This window comes from Salmo salar, chromosome ssa07, assembly GCF_905237065.1.
Source record: "Salmo salar chromosome ssa07, Ssal_v3.1, whole genome shotgun sequence".
NCBI classification, from domain to species: domain Eukaryota; kingdom Metazoa; phylum Chordata; class Actinopteri; order Salmoniformes; family Salmonidae; genus Salmo; species Salmo salar.
The window spans coordinates 7,809,144-7,827,723 of record NC_059448.1 but is presented as its reverse complement, the minus strand read 5'-3'; the positions used below and the strand labels follow the sequence as shown (position 1 = coordinate 7,827,723).

Below are 18,580 nucleotides of genomic sequence, written 5' to 3'. Positions count from 1 at the left end.
AACAGTGGTACTACTATCTGTCGTAATGATTGGCCTTAAATCAATTAGACGTTTTTCTACAGATGTCTTAAACCTTACAAAACGTCAAATGTGTCAGACCTGCTTGTCCCACTTTCTCCTTCCCTATCTGTGTCTCCAGTCTGCAGATGACTTCTCAGAGCGCTCCCTGCGTATTGCTGAGCTCACCAGAGACCAGAGGAACCTGGAGGAAGAGGTGGAGGACGACTCTTCCCTCACAGAGACCCCAGACACGGGTGAGTAGTGGACTCCAACACACCCCCTTTAAACTATCACACATTATAACATCAGTTAGTCACACACCCTGGTCCGGGCAGAGATACAGGCTTTTATTACGGCCAAGCACTAACCCCTTACAACCATTAGACATTACGGTCCATCTTCTGAGACCGATTTAGCTATTACTCCTGGACTGCAAAGCGTTCTCAATGGAGATTCTCCATTTAAAATCTGTGTCTGAGGGGGAAAATGGGCTAAAATACAGTCACTGGAGAATCAATGGGTTTTATTTCTGACTGGTCTCCTTGTGATGCTATCTAGTGGTTCATGTCCTCTAATCAAGATTCACAGCATTACTGGCCCAACGCTCTAACCACTAGGCTACCTGCTGGTTACTGGCCCAACACTCTAACCACTAGGCTACCTGCTGGTTACTGGCCCAACGCTCTAACCACTAGGCTACCTGCTGGTTACTGGCCCAACGCTCTAACCACTAGGCTACCTGCTGGTTACTGCCCCAACGCTCTAACCACTAGGCTACCTGCTGGTTACTGGCCCAACGCTTTAACCACTAGGCTACCTGCTGGTTACTGGCCCAACACTCTAACCACTAGACTACCTGCTGGTTACTGGCCCAACGCTCTAACCACTAGGCTACCTGATGGTTACTGGCCCAACGCTCTAACCACTAGACTACCTGCTGGTTACTGGCCCAACGCTCTAACCACTAGGCTACCTGCTGGTTACTGGCCCAACGCTCTAACCACTAGGCTACCTGCTGGTTACTGGCCCAACGCTCTAACCACTAGGCTACCTGCTGGTTACTGGCCCAACGCTCTAACCACTAGGCTACCTGCTGGTTACTGGCCCAACGCTCTAACCACTAGGCTACCTGCTGGTTACTGGCCCAACGCTCTAACCACTAGGCTACCTGCTGGTTACTGGCCCAACGCTCTAACCACTAGGCTACCTGCTGGTTACTGGCCCAACGCTCTAACCACTAGGCTACCTGATGGTTACTGACCCAACGCTCTAACCACTAGGCTTACCTGATGGTTACTGACCCAACGCTCTAACCACTAGGCTTACCTGCTGGTTACTGACCCAACGCTCTAACCACTAGGCTACCTGATGGTTACTGACCCAACGCTCTAACCACTAGGCTACCTGATGGTTACTGACCCAACGCTCTAACCACTAGGCTACCTGATGGTTACTGACCCAACGCTCTAACCACTAGACTACCTGCTGGTTACTGGCCCAACGCTCTAACCACTAGGCTACCTGATGGTTACTGACCCAACGCTCTAACCACTAGGCTACCTGCCTCCCCATAAGCACACTCACTGAGGAAAGGGACATGCTTATTGTAACAAAACAGGAATAGAGACAGACGGCGCTTTGTTCTTCTAAATCTTGGTCATATCCTCAGACATTCTGTAATATCTCTCCCCACTCCTCCTCTTTCCTCTCTCTTTTCTTGGTTTTCACAGTGAATGGGGAGGCCAAGCAGGTGGATTTCATAGACCGCAGCGTCACCGAGGAGAAAGAAGACTGCAGGACGAATCGTCCCACTCCCCCCCTCACAGCGCCCCCGCAGGTTAGGAGGACACCTTTATGAATGCTTATAAAGTTTATTCTTTTTTATGTGTTTTTATAAACATCTTATGAAGAGCAGATGTGTATCTAACAATGACATGGTGGTGTTCTCAGGAGAACACAGAGGAATCCTCACCACCACCCCAAACACAAGACTCTTCTAGAAGCAGGTGAGACACACACACACACACACACAGGAGGTTGGTGGCACCTTAATTGGGGAGGACAGGCTCATGGTAGTGAGTGGATTCAGTGGAATGATATCAGCAACATCAAATCCAAGGTTTCCAGGTGTTTGATGCCATTCCATTTACTCCGCTGCGGACTTTTGTTATGAGCTGTCCTCCCCTCACCAGCCTCCTGTGTCTCACACACACACACACACACACACGACCATTGATACTGCACAAGGATACATCACTCTCAGCCGTGTAACCACAAGGGTGTGTGATCGTGATGTTTGTGTGTGTCGTTGCCATATTCGACTGTGTTCCTGCAACAGTTTCACTGCGGATTCAGCAGTTTTGACTGGCTGGCTATGTGTACACAGTCTCATACACAGCAACCGCCCGTCAGTGTTTTCAGATTGAAAAGGATAGTCTTTTGATCACACTCTCCCCCTGCCTTGTTTTACAAGGTCAGCCTCTCTCAGGGAGTGTTTGAGGAGCTGGGAAAAGTCAACAGAGTGCGGTTCCCATTACTAACACCACTGACTGACCCAACCAGAGGAAAATCCCCCCCCCCCAGCCCCTTCCCCTTCCCGCCCCTTCCCCTCCCCAGCCAATCGGAAGCACTTGCCATCAAATATTTGCCATTTTATATATAATTTTTTTGTTACATTTTTGACATCTTAAATAAAGAAGTTGCAATGTATTAGTTAACCCCTCTCTATCTCAATATTACATATTTTAACATTTTGTCAAGAGTTTTGAAATAAATCTAATTGTTTTACAGTATAATTTTATTTTGTAATCTTTGGTTATAGATCAGGTTTTGACCTCCATTCGAGTACATTTTATATATTTTTTAAAATGAAATACAATCAAGAAGTTGCAATGTGTTAGTTAACACCTCTATATCTCAATATAACGTGTTCATGCCCATCTCTGGTTGTTGGGTTGGCTGCAGAGGTTCAGGCAGTGGATTGAAGGGTTATGGCAGGGTTTCCCAAACTCTGTCCTGGGAGACAGCAAGTGGTGCACGTTCTGTTTTTTTGCCCCTAGATCTACACAGCTGACTCAATCAAAGCTTGATGATGAGTTGATGATCTGAATCAGCTGAGTAGTCTTAGGGAAGAGAAACTAAACGGGCGACCTTTGGTGCGAGTTTGGGGAAACGCTGGCTATGGGGTGGAGTCCTGGGACAGTGAGGAAAAGGCCATTGACACTTATGTGACATCAAGCTACTACAACCAACAGCTAACCGCTGGCCAGCTTTCACCTGAATAGGATGCTATGTTGATGAGTAACGATATGACATCACAGTATTTGGTGTTTGTTCAGTCAACAATCCCTTTTTATATTTTGACTTTTTGCTACCTTCCACCCCTCTTTCACTGTGCTTTTTATACGCTCACCCTCTTTCTCCATATCCTTCTCTGTCTCTCTCTCTTCCCCCCAGGTCTACTGTCAGTGTGGAGGTAGGAGGGGGGCTGTCGCACCCGTCCCCCTCCAGTCCCACCCTGGAGGAGAGGAGGAGACCAGGTACCCTGCTCATCTGGCAGGAGAGGGAGAGAATCCATCAGCAGAGAGACCACACGGCCAGAGACAACGGGTGAGGAGGGAGAGAGGACCCAGTAGCAGCAGGCGGGTCAGAGACAACGGGTGGGGAGGGATCCTTTCTACAATGGAAGCTGGCTGTTAAGGCTGGACACAAACCATATACTTTAAAAAGCTATAATCAAAGTGTCTTTATTTAAAAAATGTTAACAGGATAATCAACAGAGTTGGTACAACAAAATATAACAAGTAAGATCCCACCCCAATTAAAGTTTAGATTTTTTTTAAGGTCATTGTAACAACTAATCTATTAAGAACCAGCTGCTAGTCAAATTGTGTGTGGTGATGGACTTATGGTGTGAATATTTCAAACGTCGAACAGTTGTAGACAACTTTATATGGAAACAACCACCTTTCCATTTCATATCTGATTTCTAAACATCTCCTTCCAGTTTACTGAAGATTACAACGGCCAAAACAGGAAGTCATGTGGCGACGCTGTCACAGACAGGAAGTAGCTCGAGGTAAGAGACCTTAAATCTTACATGAACCAAGCTAGTCCAGGGAGTGAGAGAACACTTTTCCTGCCTGAATTGAAGCATGCGACGTGTGAAATGTTCATTTAGGCTGCATTTAGTCAGGCAGCCCAATTCTGATTTTTTCTTCCAGCAGTTGGTCTTTGCACCAATCACATCAGATATTTTTCAGAGCTGATCTGATTGGTCAAAAGACCAATTAGTTGGTAAAAGATCAGAATGGGTCTGCCTGTCTAAGCGCAGGCGTCTTTCTTTAGTCAAAGCTCCTGTTATGTTTATTAGCAGCAGATGCGTGTGCACAGTGCCTGATTTGTGGTATTTTCTTTCTGAATGTGCTCTGTCTCCCCCTAGTGGTAGCTCACCAGAGAACATCCACACCCAGAACGGGCTCAGGCAACGATGTGCGGTCAGTCTTTCAGCCAACTCTTTATACTTTCATCTCTCTTGTAATATATATATTTTTTTACTTTATTTTTGTCTTGATGGGTGTTGTGTTACTATTTAGTATCAGCAGTATAATTCATAGTCTGGTCCCAGATCTGTTGTCTCCTCCTATAGTCTGGTCCCAGATCTGTTGTCTCCTCCTATAGTCCGGTCCCAGATCTGTTGTCTCCTCCTATAGTCTGGTCCCAGATCTGTTGTCTCCTCCTATAGTCTGGTCCCAGATCTGTTGTCTCCTCCTATAGTCCGGTCCCAGATCTGTTGTCTCCTCCTATAGTCTGGTCCCAGATCTGTTGTCTCCTCCTATAGTCCGGTCCCAGATCTGTTGTCTCCTCCTATAGTCTGGTCCCAGATCTGTTGTCTCCTCCTATAGTCCGGTCCCAGATCTGTTGTCTCCTCCTATAGTCCGGTCCCAGATCTGTTGTCTCCTCCTATAGTCCGGTCCCAGATCTGTTGTCTCCTCCTATAGTCTGGTCCCAGATCTGTTGTCTCCTCCTATAGTCTGGTCCCAGATCTGTTGTCTCCTCCTATAGTCTGGTCCCAGATCTGTTGTCTCCTCCTATAGTCTGGTCCCAGATCTGTTGTCTCCTCCTATAGTCTGGTCCCAGATCTGTTGTCTCCTCCTATAGTCTGGTCCCAGATCTGTTGTCTCCTCCTATAGTCTGGTCCCAGATCTGTTGTCTCCTCCTATAGTCCGGTCCCAGATCTGTTGTCTCCTCCTATAGTCTGGTCCCAGATCTGTTGTCTCCTCCTATAGTCTGGTCCCAGATCTGTTGTCTCCTCCTATAGTCCGGTCCCAGATCTGTTGTCTCCTCCTATAGTCCGGTCCCAGATCTGTTGTCTCCTCCTATAGTCCGGTCCCAGATCTGTTGTCTCCTCCTATAGTCCGGTCCCAGATCTGTTGTCTCCTCCTATAGTCCGGTCCCAGATCTGTTGTCTCCTCCTATAGTCTGGTCCCAGATCTGTTGTCTCCTCCTATAGTCCGGTCCCAGATCTGTTGTCTCCTCCTATAGTCTGGTCCCAGATCTGTTGTCTCCTCCTATAGTCTGGTCCCAGATCTGTTGTCTCCTCCTATAGTCTGGTCCCAGATCTGTTGTCTCCTCCTATAGTCTGGTCCCAGATCTGTTGTCTCCTCCTATAGTCTGGTCCCAGATCTGTTGTCTCCTCCTATAGTCCGGTCCCAGATCTGTTGTCTCCTCCTATAGTCCGGTCCCAGATCTGTTGTCTCCTCCTATAGTCCGGTCCCAGATCTGTTGTCTCCTCCTATAGTCTGGTCCCAGATCTGTTGTCTCCTCCTATAGTCTGGTCCCAGATCTGTTGTCTCCTCCTATAGTCCGGTCCCAGATCTGTTGTCTCCTCCTATAGTCTGGTCCCAGATCTGTTGTCTCCTCCTATAGTCTGGTCCCAGATCTGTTGTCTCCTCCTATAGTCCGGTCCCAGATCTGTTGTCTCCTCCTATAGTCCGGTCCCAGATCTGTTGTCTCCTCCTGTAGCCCGGTCCCGGGCCGTCGGCTCCTCCTCCTGTAGCCCGGTCCCGGGCCGTCGGCTCCTCCTCCTGTAGCCCGGCCCCGGGTCTGTTTGTGCTCTTGCCCAACTCATTTGCTGTCATTTTCAAGCCAAACATGTGACGGGGTGCATGATAGCACAAACAGACTGTCACCCAGGCTGTTTAATCCACACCTGATGTTAATCATGTCTGACTGGCACCCAGGCTGTATAATCCACACCTGATGTTAATCATGTCTGACTGGCACCCAGGCTGTATAATCCACACCTGATGTTAATCATGTCTGACTGGCACCCAGGCTGTATAATCCACACCTGATGTTAATCATGTCTGACTGGCACCCAGGCTGTATAATCCACACCTGATGTTAATCATGTCTGACTGGCACCCAGGCTGTATAATCCACACCTGATGTTAATCATGTCTGACTGGCACCCAGGCTGTATAATCCACACCTGATGTTAATCATGTAATTGCCTCACTTCCCCTTCAACAGAGTGCAGATCAGATGTCACTGTCTCATACGTCACCGGTTCAGCGCTCTGTTAGCCGATCAGGTACACACCAATACAGTTCACCTGCCATCTCCTATCTGCTAGTACAGACAACACCGATGTTAGTTAACACAACGTGTGTGTGTGTGTGTGTGTGTGTGTGTGTGTGTGTTTATCAGACGTTCCGTCGTCTCCCAAGACGTCATCCCCTCCAGGCCTGAGTCAGAAACCCAACAGTTTCCTGTTCCGCACCTCATCCCGCTGCAGCGTCAAGAGTCAGTTCTCCATCTCAGGCTCCACACAGAGTCTGGTAGAGGCAGGCCGCTCTGAGTCTCGCTCCGTGTTGAGACCAGATGTAGTACAGCTACGCAAGGTACGGTTTACCTCCTACCTTATCTCTTCTGTCTCTTTAATGCCTCTCCACTTATACTCTATCAATTTAAGGGGCTTTTTATGGCATGGGAAACATATATGTTAACATTGCCAAAGCAAGTGAAATGGATTAAAACATGAACAGTAAACATTACACTCACAAAAGTTCCAAAAGAATAAAGACATATCAAATATCATATGTCTATATACCGTGTTGTAATGATGTGCAAATAGTTAAAGTACAAAAGGGAAAATAAATATAGGTTGTATTTATTTATTTATCTCCATCTCTCTGTATCTATCTCTTTCTCTCACCCTCCATCTCTGTATTTCTCTCTGCCCTGTCCATCTCTGTCAGACTCTGGAGTCGAGGTTAAAGACCGTCCTGCCAGAGGATCTAGGTGAGGCGTTGTCCAATGGAACGGTCCTCTGCCAGCTGGCCAATCACGTGCGGCCTCGCGCTGTGTCCATCATCCACATTCCCTCCCCAGCAGTGGTAAGCCAATTCCAGACATGTACTGTAAAATTCTACTCAGTTTAGGATAAATAAATAGACCGGGACTTGATTTGATCAAAAAGTGAACAATATGGTATTTGTTTTGATGATGTGTCTGTCTGTGAGACTGTGTTAACACTGTCTGTGACTGTGAGTCTGTGTAGTTGACTCTGCCTGATGTTCGGTCTCTCTGTCCCTTCAGCCCAAGCTGAGCACGGCCAAGTGTCGTCTCAACGTGGAGAACTTCATCTCTGCCTGCCGTAGGCTGGGGGTCCCGGAGGTAAGGACTCTTTCCTCCCTTTATTTCCTCCTTTTGTTCTTTCTATGCTTCATCACATGTCATGTTGTCCCCTTGGTCACGTATGTTAGTCTTTTTCTCAGCTCTGAGATGATCCAGTTATGCTTTACAAACTGTTTTTGTTAGCTACCTGTTGCATTGTCCTTCTGTGCTTGAAGCTAATTATGTTTGCCTTTGTCTCTCTGTTATCTGCCATCTTCCATTCATTTCTCTCTGTTATCTGCCATCTTCCATTCATTTCTCTCTATCAGACGGAGGTGTGTGTGTTGTCTGACGTGTATCTGTGTAAGCTGCCTGCTGTGCTGCGCTGTGTGGAGGCCCTGGTGAAATGTGAGGTGGAGAGGGACACCCCCTACAACCCCTGCTCCTCACTGCTCTCAGAGGGCTTCTTGATCTTCTACAGCCTGGTCATGATCCTGCTGTACACACTGTACTACCATCTGGTATCATAGATACTGAGGACTCTGTTCTACACTGTAGTGTGTGTGTGTGTGTGTGTGTGAGAGCGAGCACTTGGACCGATGTGAATTTGACCACCTAATGCGAACATCCACAGACAACCCGGACTTAAATAATCCACCATGAATTCCCTAAAAACACACAAACGCACGCACGCGCGCGCGCAGCTGTCCTGGCATGAGGTATGCAGGGTGAGAGGCAGGCCTCACAACACAGGATGGACTGTCAGCTGCCCCATCCAACGTTAACAGCTGCTGTCAAAATGTACAGAACGTGACAGTACACACACAGCCTCAGCAGAGCACACTGTGTGTACGTACAACATGGAACCATGTGATTCACAAAATAACCACTGAATTCATGTCCTTTAAAGTTGAGAGATTGGCTCTGGCCCAGATTTATGTCGTCTGAAATACCTTTTAGATAAAAGGGCCCTTCGAAACATGACAACCTATGTGAATGATTAGCAGAGAAAGACATTTTAGTTAAACCATTACAGTTGTAATACAGAAACACTCACATTTATATTTTTAAAGGGCTTCCCTACATGACTGCCTTTATCCCTCTGATGCACTGCATGTCTCTGTCTGACGATGTCTCTGTCTCACGCTGTCCTGTCTCCAGTGAGGGGAAAACCCCTGTACTCAGAGAATTGGGAACACCCGTTGTAACCCTTGAGGCGATTAGAAAACAGGAAAGGACCACGTTTATCAAATAAGAGGACATTTTGTGACCTAGACTCCAACATTTTGTTGAAAGGATTAAGACATATTCTCGTGGAAGCCATTTTGGGGAAATGAGACCAATCCATTCGTGCCTGTTGTAACTGAGTGCCAGTAAGAGTGCTCACTAACCAACACCTTCCACTGGTTTCTGCCTGCCGTGTCTGACTGTGGCCACCAGGGAGCTGTGTTGCTACACACTACATTACACCGACTGCTATCCCCAATGCTTTTATGTCTAAAAACTGATGGTACAGAAACATTTCCAAGCTTCTAATGATTTATGGTAACTACTTTTTGCTGTTGCTGTTTGTTTGGTCACCGGCTTAACGTGCTTCATGTTTGTAAAAATGTAAACAACTAATTAAATTATTTTTTTTGTCTTATTTATATTTTTTAAAGATTTGTTTAGTGTTTTTTTTCTTTTTTTCTGTCTGTTGCAGTGCTTTGGGAAAGAGCATTGGCCTCATAGATAAAAGCTAACTGAAATCAATTGGTTTAATTTGCTTCCTGATTGAGTCAGATTACTGGTCTTAGCCGTTCAATGGGACCACTTCTCCAAAGCTCGCACGAATAAACATTTAGATAAAGATGATGGTTAGCTCGTATCAGTCAGATAATTAACTTAAGTCTGAACTGTCATGTGATCTGCTCTTACAGTTTAGGCACTACATTTCCCATCAGCCCTATTGTGTACAATGTTGCTGTGGGTACTCTTGGGAAGCTATGTTTTTTTTGTGCATTGTTGAGGCCTCCGCTTTCTCCAGCGTAAGGCTAAGTCATAGCTTACCGAGTGCTCTGTGAAAACTCTGATATCCAAGCTAATAGAGCTCGCCAGCTTGTGGTCTGGTTCGTTTAGCCTTTTCAATGGTCCAAATGAATGGGGAAGGAAATGGGGGTTAACACGTAAGGTTATGAGAGAAAAGTCATGTCAACTAACTGATATTATGAAGCGTTTATCTGAGTTTTTACTACATAAATCAAAATTCACAAAGCGACGTTAACCGATGAAGGTTCTCTCATAGAACAAGACCTGTGTGTTAACGCCATTTCCGTTTTCCCCCATAGGCTTTGAGTTAGTGCCTACAAAAAGACACCATTGTCAAAAATACTGAGGTGTAATACATTTTACACACACACACACACAATGTAAATAGAAGGCAACATTTCACCTTGTATTTGAGGTGTGTCTCTTACTCCGAGGTGTCATCCTAATACTGTAATCAGGACTTTTTCATAGGACGGTGATGTGTGCATATTGATAGAGCTTAGTCACCTTGCATGAAGTAGGCAAGAAGAGCGGCCATTTTGGTGGTCGAGGCTAGGTGGTTCCAACTCGTCATCCTTCTACTCCCGTGTCCCGAAGGGATATGTAGAAATTACCCATTTCCTCTCTTTTGTCTGTTACATCATTTTTGGCGCATAACCACAGTCAGTCGTTGTTGGAATTGCATTTGCGATTTAAATATTTCAACCAAAATGAGTTTTTTTTATAAAAATAAACTAAAAAAAGGTGGAACCACCACCATTATTCACTGGTTTAGAAATGAATTCTATTCTTTAAAATGTTAACTGAACAGAAATACTGTTGTATTTTGTAATATTTATATCATACCTATGTATTTAAATGAGTTTATATAAAATCTATAGTTTTTCTCCTCTGTAATGAAATTATTAAATAAGGAATTTAACCATTTCCAGTGTCATCTCTGCTTTTGAAGTTGTCGGCTTTTTTGCTGCTAAAATGTTTTTTGTTTTGTAACTTGTATTCCTACTGTCAAGCTTTTGTGCATTCTGCCATGCGCTTCAAACTCTGCTCTGCCCTGTGGATACCAGGTTTACTACTGTCATTTGTGTGCTGCCCTCTAAGTGGAGAAGGTACGTTTGTGCAGCAGCTCACAGAACAGAGGTAATGATTGCACCCTCGCTGCATGTTTGGACTGGGGTTAGTAGAGGTGGATACATTTACAGGGCTCTCAGGTCTTTCCTCTTCCTTGTCCTCTCCTCTCGAACCCTCCACTAATTTAGTTTTCCTTGATTAGATCGGACCAGGTACCTTGGGTTGCAACCTGTGTTTAGTCCCCTCCACCGAACCTCCCTACATGAATTGGCTTTTATTTGATGCTCAAGTGTCACTGGTCACAAGCTCCACCCACTGACTGAGATATTATCCAATGAATTCCATTTGCTCTCTAACTCCCCTGCGTTCTCGGGCTCTTTCAATTCATCTCTCCTCGATTCCTCTCCTTCTCAAAATGCATTGGACTTTGAACCTTTTACCTCCAATACGATTTGAAGAGTTGAGGAATCAAGGCAAGATCGATTTGAGAAAGAGCCCTCACCTCTTTTGAAAGTTGAGCGGGAAGTGAATGTCCTCTAGGTTTTCCACTGATGATTTGCGAAAGATGAGAGGACGGGAGAATTCAAGAAAATACTTTTTAAAAGCCCAATTTGTACCTTTTTCTTCCCCTATGGTCTCCGCTCCATGGTGGATAAAGAAATGGGTACTTGATGTAGTGTGGTCCTTGTTTGAGCATGCAGTGGATGTGGTACATGAGTGTACAAGTATTGAAGTTGAATGGTGGACGTCTGTGTGTTTTTGCTCCTTAAGTAACTGATTGTGTGACCGTAATGGTTGTTTTGACTACAGGTTAACAAGTCATTAGGTTGGTTGTATCAGATGTACATGATCATGTACAGTGTGTGTGACTTCTCTCCCTCTTCCCACCCCAGGACACCCTGTGTCCCTGCCAGCTGATCCTGGACGGTGAGGGTCTGTCGCGGGTCGCCCAGACCGCCCAAGCCCTGCTGGACCTCCCGGTGTCAGGACCCCGCCGCGCCGCTGCCCCAACCGGGCTGCCCCAACAACTGCCTGCTCAGAATCTTACCAGCACCCAGTAGTTATCATTACAAACAAAATATAATGCAGTCTGCTGTATGGGAGTCTGTAGTGTGTGTTTTCTTTCATTCTTTGCCCATGTCCGTTTTGCGGTCTAAACAGCTGCATTTTAAGAGGTAGCATACAGAGAATGGTACAACTTCCCCATAAGACTCAACTACACTGTCACATTTGAAGAATAAAATCTCAGGAAACTGTCCATGGTTGTATTTCTTTAGGTTTTGTATATGTGTTACTGTATTTGTCTACAGGGCCCCATTTCAACACAGACCTCAGGTGATAATTGTAGCAACATCACCATCAAACCTGCTGTTCTCAGAAAATGTCGTGGGGGGGGTAAACCTGCTGTTCTCAGAATATGTCGGGGGGGGGTAAACCTGCTGTTCTCAGAACATGTCGAGGGGGGGTAAACCTGCTGTTCTCAGAAAATGTCGTGGGGGGGTAAACCTGCTGTTCTCAGAACATGTCGGGGGGGGTAAACCTGCTGTTCTCAGAACATGTCGAGGGGGGGTAAACCTGCTGTTCTCAGAACATGTCGAGGGGGAGGGGGGGTAAACCTGCTGTTCTCAGAACATGTCGAGGGGGAGGGGGGGGTAAACCTGCTGTTCTCAGAACATGTCGAGGGGGGAGGGGGGGGTAAACCTGCTGTTCTCAGAACATGTCGAGGGGGAGGGGGGGTAAACCTGCTGTTCTCAGAACATGTCGAGGGGGAGGGGGGGTTAAACCTGCTGTTCTCAGAACATGTCGAGGGGGAGGGGGGGGTAAACCTGCTGTTCTCAGAACATGTCGAGGGGGGGGTTAAACCTGCTGTTCTCAGAAAATGTCGAGGGGGAGGGGGGTAAACCTGCTTTTCTCAGAACATGGGGAGGGGGGGTAAACCTGCTGTTCTCAGAACATGTCGAGGGGGAGGGGGGTTAAACCTGCTGTTCTCAGAACATGTCGAGGGGGAGGGGGGGTAAACCTGCTGTTCTCAGAACATGTCGAGGGGGAGGGGGGTAAACCTGCTGTTCTCAGAACATGGGGAGGGGGGGAAAACCTGCTGTTCTCAGAACATGTCGAGGGGGGAGGGGGGGTAAACCTACTGTTCTCAGAACATGTCGAGGGGGAGGGGGGGTAAACCTGCTGTTCTCAGAACATGTCGAGGGGGGAGGGGGGTAAACCTGCTGTTCTCAGAACATGTCGAGGGGGAGGGGGGGTAAACCTGCTGTTCTCAGAACATGTCGAGGGGGGAGGGGGGGTAAACCTGCTGTTCTCAGAACATGTCGAGGGGGAGGGGGGGGTAAACCTGCTGTTCTCAGAACATGTCGAGGGGGAGGGGGGGTTAAACCTGCTGTTCTCAGAACATGTCGAGGGGGAGGGGGGGTAAACCTGCTGTTCTCAGAACATGTCGAGGGGGAGGGGGGTAAACCTGCTGTTCTCAGAACATGGGGAGGGGGGGTAAACCTGCTGTTCTCAGAACATGTCGAGGGGGAGGGGGGGTAAACCTACTGTTCTCAGAACATGTCGAGGGGGAGGGGGGGTAAACCTGCTGTTCTCAGAACATGTCGAGGGGGAGGGGGGGTAAACCTGCTGTTCTCAGAACATGTCGAGGGGGGAGGGGGGGTAAACCTGCTGTTCTCAGAACATGTCGAGGGGGAGGGGGGGTAAACCTGCTGTTCTCAGAACATGTCGAGGGGGAGGGGGGGTAAACCTGCTGTTCTCAGAACATGTCGAGGGGGGAGGGGGGGTAAACCTGCTGTTCTCAGAACATGTCGAGGGGGAGGGGGGTAAACCTGCTGTTCTCAGAACATGTCGAGGGGGAGGGGGGTAAACCTGCTGTTCTCAGAACATGTCGAGGGGGAGGGGGGTAAACCTGCTGTTCTCAGAACATGTCGAGGGGGAGGGGGGGTAAACCTGCTGTTCTCAGAACATGTCGAGGGGGAGGGGGGTAAACCTGCTGTTCTCAGAACATGTCGAGGGGGGGGGTAAACCTGCTGTTCTCAGAACATGTCGAGGGGGAGGGGGGGGTAAAACTGCTGTTCTCAGAACATGTCGAGGGGGAGGGGGGTAAACCTGCTGTTCTCAGAACATGTCGAGGGGGAGGGGGGTAAACCTACTGTTCTCAGAACATGTCGAGGGGGAGGGGGGTAAACCTGCTGTTCTCAGAACATGTCGAGGGGGAGGGGGGGTAAACCTGCTGTTCTCAGAACATGTCGATGGGGAGGGGGGGTAAACCTACTGTTCTCAGAACATGTCGAGGGGGAGGGGGGGTTAAACCTGCTGTTCTCAGAACATGTCGAGGGGGAGGGGGGGTTAAACCTGCTGTTCTCAGAACATGTCGAGGGGGAGGGGGGGTAAACCTGCTGTTCTCAGAACATGTCGAGGGGGAGGGGGGTAAACCTGCTGTTCTCAGAACATGTCGAGGGGGGAGGGGGGTAAACCTGCTGTTCTCAGAACATGTCGAGGGGGGAGGGGGGGGTAAACCTGCTGTTCTCAGAACATGTCGAGGGGGAGGGGGGGTAAACCTGCTGTTCTCAGAACATGTCGAGGGGGAGGGGGGGTAAACCTGCTGTTCTCAGAACATGTCGAGGGGGAGGGGGGGGTAAACCTGCTGTTCTCAGAACATGTCGAGGGGGAGGGGGGGGTAAACCTGCTGTTCTCAGAACATGTCGAGGGGGAGGGGGGGTAAACCTACTGTTCTCAGAACATGTCGAGGGGGAGGGGGGGTAAACCTACTGTTCTCAGAACATGGGGAGGGGGGGTAAACCTGCTGTTCTCAGAACATGTCGAGGGGGAGGGGGGGTAAACCTGCTGTTCTCAGAACATGTCGAGGGGGAGGGGGGTAAACCTGCTGTTCTCAGAACATGTCGAGGGGGAGGGGGGGTAAACCTGTTCTCAGAACATGTCGAGGGGGGAGGGGGGGTAAACCTGCTGTTCTCAGAACATGTCGAGGGGGAGGGGGGTAAACCTGCTGTTCTCAGAACATGTCGAGGGGGAGGGGGGGTAAACCTGCTGTTCTCAGAACATGTCGAGGGGGGAGGGGGGGTAAACCTGCTGTTCTCAGAACATGTCGAGGGGGAGGGGGGTAAACCTGCTGTTCTCAGAACATGTCGAGGGGGAGGGGGGGTAAACCTACTGTTCTCAGAACATGTCGAGGGGGGAGGGGGGTAAACCTACTGTTCTCAGAACATGTCAAGGGGGAGGGGGGGTAAACCTGCTGTTCTCAGAACATGTCGAGGGGGAGGGGGGGTAAACCTGCTGTTCTCAGAACATGTCGAGGGGGAGGGGGGTAAACCTACTGTTCTCAGAACATGTCGAGGGGGAGGGGGGGTAAACCTGCTGTTCTCAGAACATGTCGAGGGGGAGGGGGGTAAACCTACTGTTCCCAGAAAATGTTGTGGGGGGTAAACCTGCTGTTCTCAGAAAATGTCAGAGGAGGAGGGACGGAGTAATGTTCCCCTTTAATTAATCATCTGCCGCTTGAATCATGAACCAATTACCAGTGGAGACTAATTAACAATCAGCAGTAATTGCTCCGTCGCACTCCCGATGGCGGTACTGGTCTGCAGGCTTATCACATCCCTTATATAAGACACCATGTACGTAGCGTGCACACATTCTCTGTCTCTGTCTCTCTATGTCTCTGTGTCTCTCAGTCCCCACTCTGTTGAGAGAGACAGAGATAAGAGCCTGTCTATTCCTCTCACGTCCCGGGCGGAAGCCCCCACGAGAGCCGGCTTGTTGCTCGTAAGCGCCGTGTCGGAGAGTGGAGTGTCTCGCTGACATTTATCGGCTGTAATTGAAGCCGTGAATGAACCCCCGTGCCAGCACTCAAGCTTCATGGAAACGGTACTGCGGTCCAACCTCATTTGTGTTAGGAAACTACGCCATACTGATATTAATACAGATTTAGGATAGGGATATAAGATTTATTGCAGGTTTTTGGAGCACCAAGACTTGTGATGAGTTTAACTTGCAGTATCTTGTCTGGTGCCATTATCCTTTTGAAAAGGTTATTAAAGATGGAACAAGGTGTTGTGGTTCAGATAGGGGACAAATACGAGGTCGCACAAGATATCATTAGTGCTTCTTCAGTTTCATTAGGCTGAATCTTTACTGAATACATGAACAGAAATCCTCTGAGATATTTAAACAGCTGTATTGTTCAATAAACTATTTTACTCGTGTACATTTGGCAAAGTGGATTATTAGCTTTTCAAAACATGAACTTCGAAACAGTCACAATTAAATTGTACAATGCTGTGTCTAAAATTGCAAACAAACGTTCCAATGCTGTAGTTTACCTAAATCTCCTGCAAGACTCCACAAGACTCTTGAACAGTGTCAAACAAACTCTTTGGGCAACACTGGGTAAGTCCATACCGTCCTGGAATCAACTTCAAGAACAACTTCAAACTGCTCTTTATCTTTTGCCTTCACTTGTATACTAGGTTTGAGAGGCAATATTCGACTGGTTCCTTTGCTCGATATACAGGTAACTGCCAAAAATAAAGGAAACACTTGAGTAAATGAGGGATTCAAAGTATATTAAAATCGGGTGGTTCCTGAGGTAAGGAATTAACATCCCATCATGCTTAGGGTCATCTGAAGGGGTGTATGGCCTCGGGGGGGGCAGGGAGAATCTGAAGGAGCGTAGGGCCTAGGGGGGCAGACGGACCCACCCCCAATCCCCCACCTGGACAAAGAAAGGACAGACAGACACTTATTTGTATGACTCCGATACGCTGATGTTTGTAAGATAGATGTATATAAAAGAGGACCTAATAGACGTATATAAAAGAGGACTGAACCTCTATTTTGTGGTGTATTCACATGATGCCAGTTTTCCTCCCAGCAACATCCTGATAATGCTGTATTGGGGTCTCTGTGGACTAAAACAACAGGGAGAAGCTGGTTAGCTTTATAGCTTAACGTAAAGAGACTAGATCATATACTGAGTGAAGAGGAGTACAGGTAGTTCCTGGGGGGGGCTGTTCTGACGGTTCCTGTCTTGTCTGCTGCTGCTGCTGCCGTCTCATGTTTTCTCTGTGAACTATAGGAGAACGAGAATGCTGCAAGCTGAGATGAGCCAGTTGCCATCTGTGCTGTACAGAAACACCAGGGCCCCATCGATCAACACCTAGTTATACTGAGGGGAAACGGGGAAGTAGCCTACCTCATTATACTGAGGGGAAACAGGGAAGTAGCCTAACTAGTTATACTGAGGGGAAGTGGGGAAGTAGCCTACCTGTGTGTTGCAGTGCGGTCAGATGGGGCACGATTGCTCTGATATCCACCACCTCATGAATCTCTCTGCTTCTAGGAGAGAAAGGTGAAAGAACACTGAATACCTGTATAACAAGGCTGATACATTTCTCTCACACTGTCTCTCTCAGTTTTCTATCTCACACACACAAACCTTGATGTAACACTCACTGACTCTTCGGACGAGGGTTGTCAAACCCTGGTATGGATTGTCTGCATTGTTCTGAGGGGGTCTTCTTTCAGTGAGGTCATCGAAGCTGAGGAAGCCTGGGATTGGGTGACGGTAGAGGACCACTTGACAGAGGGTGAGGTGTCTAGGGAGAGGGACCTCACCGTGGAAACGATTGCCAAAACCATCAGGGTGAGGCATCTCCTGCAGCCTGTAGAACTGAGGCATCTGCTGCAGGACATGAGGAGAGTTCATAGGAAAAGTATGAGATAAACCAGGGTTTCTCAAACGGAGGTACTGCAGGGGGTCTGCGGCTAAGGGTGGCATGAAGCCTAATGGTTAGAGCATTGGGCCAGTAACTGACAAGGTAAAAATCTGTCGTTCTGCCCCTGAATAAGGCAGCTAACCCACTGTTCCCTGGATGGTGATTAAGGCAGCTCCCTGCACCTCTCTGATTCAGAGGGATTGGGTTAAATGCAGAAGACACATTTAAGTTGAATGCATTCAGTTGTACAACTGACTAGGTATCCCCCTTTCCCTAGATCTCAGTATATATATATATATATATATATATATATATATATATATATATATATATTACTAACAACAACAGATTAAATGGATTTTGACCAAGGGATCTGTGGAATAAATTTAGAGTGTGGAATACAATACAGTAATATTATTCATCGAGAATGTATCTTCTTCAACATGGGACTGGGAGGCTCACAGAAATATTGCTATCCACAGTAAAAATGTTCAGCTCAATAATTATTGTATTCCCCAAGATAATTTTTAAAACATAAATGCAGTGTAATTTAAGCTTTAAATCTGCAAAGTTCTTTTTGTTTCATGATGAAATTTGTAGAATAGCAGAATATTGGGGTGGCAGATAACCTAGTGGTTAGAGTGTTGGGCTAGTAACCGAAAGCTTGCTGGATCAAATCCCCGAGCTGACAAAGTGAAAATCTGTCGTTCTGCCCCTGAACTGTTAAGGATCTGTCCCTTTTTTTCAATTTTCGCCTAAAATGACATACCCAAATCCAACTGCCTATAACTAAGGCCCTGAAGCAAGGATGTGCATATTATTGGTACAATTTGAAAGGAAACACTTTGAAGTTTGTGGAATGTGAAAGGAATGTAGGAGAATATAACACAATAGATCTGGTAAAAGATAATACAAAGAGAAAACCAACCGTTCTTTTGTACTTTTTTGTACCATCCTCCATCCTCTTTGAAATGCTAGAGAAAGGCCATAATGTATTATTCCAGCCCAGGTGCAATTTATATTTTGGCCACTAGATGGCAGCAGTGTATGTGCAAAGTTTTAGACTGATCGAATGAACCATTACATTTCTGTTCAAAATGTTGTATCAAGACTGCCCAAATGTG

At 47.2% G+C, this 18,580-nt stretch overlaps 1 protein-coding gene across 2 annotated transcripts in view; it reads left to right on the top strand.

Annotated features, from left to right (window-relative positions):
- Positions 1-11,977, top strand: part of lrch4 (leucine-rich repeats and calponin homology (CH) domain containing 4) — a 48,927-nt gene extending 36,950 nt beyond the window's left edge. Inside the window, exons 7-17 of one of the 2 annotated variants that reach the window (XM_014206464.2) lie at positions 140-254; positions 1,731-1,837; positions 1,951-2,006; positions 3,457-3,609; positions 4,007-4,078; positions 4,442-4,496; positions 6,535-6,595; positions 6,712-6,905; positions 7,263-7,400; positions 7,603-7,680; positions 11,613-11,977. In XM_014206464.2, the coding sequence (XP_014061939.1) occupies positions 140-254; positions 1,731-1,837; positions 1,951-2,006; positions 3,457-3,609; positions 4,007-4,078; positions 4,442-4,496; positions 6,535-6,595; positions 6,712-6,905; positions 7,263-7,400; positions 7,603-7,680; positions 11,613-11,780 (1,197 nt within the window). In that variant the 3' untranslated portion in view covers positions 11,781-11,977. Of the gene's footprint in view, positions 1-139; positions 255-1,730; positions 1,838-1,950; positions 2,007-3,456; positions 3,610-4,006; positions 4,079-4,441; positions 4,497-6,534; positions 6,596-6,711; positions 6,906-7,262; positions 7,401-7,602; positions 7,681-7,949; positions 10,576-11,612 lie in introns of those variants that run through there. The other variant, XM_014206463.2, reaches the window with a different exon arrangement.
- Positions 11,978-18,580: the final 6,603 nt, after the last annotated feature.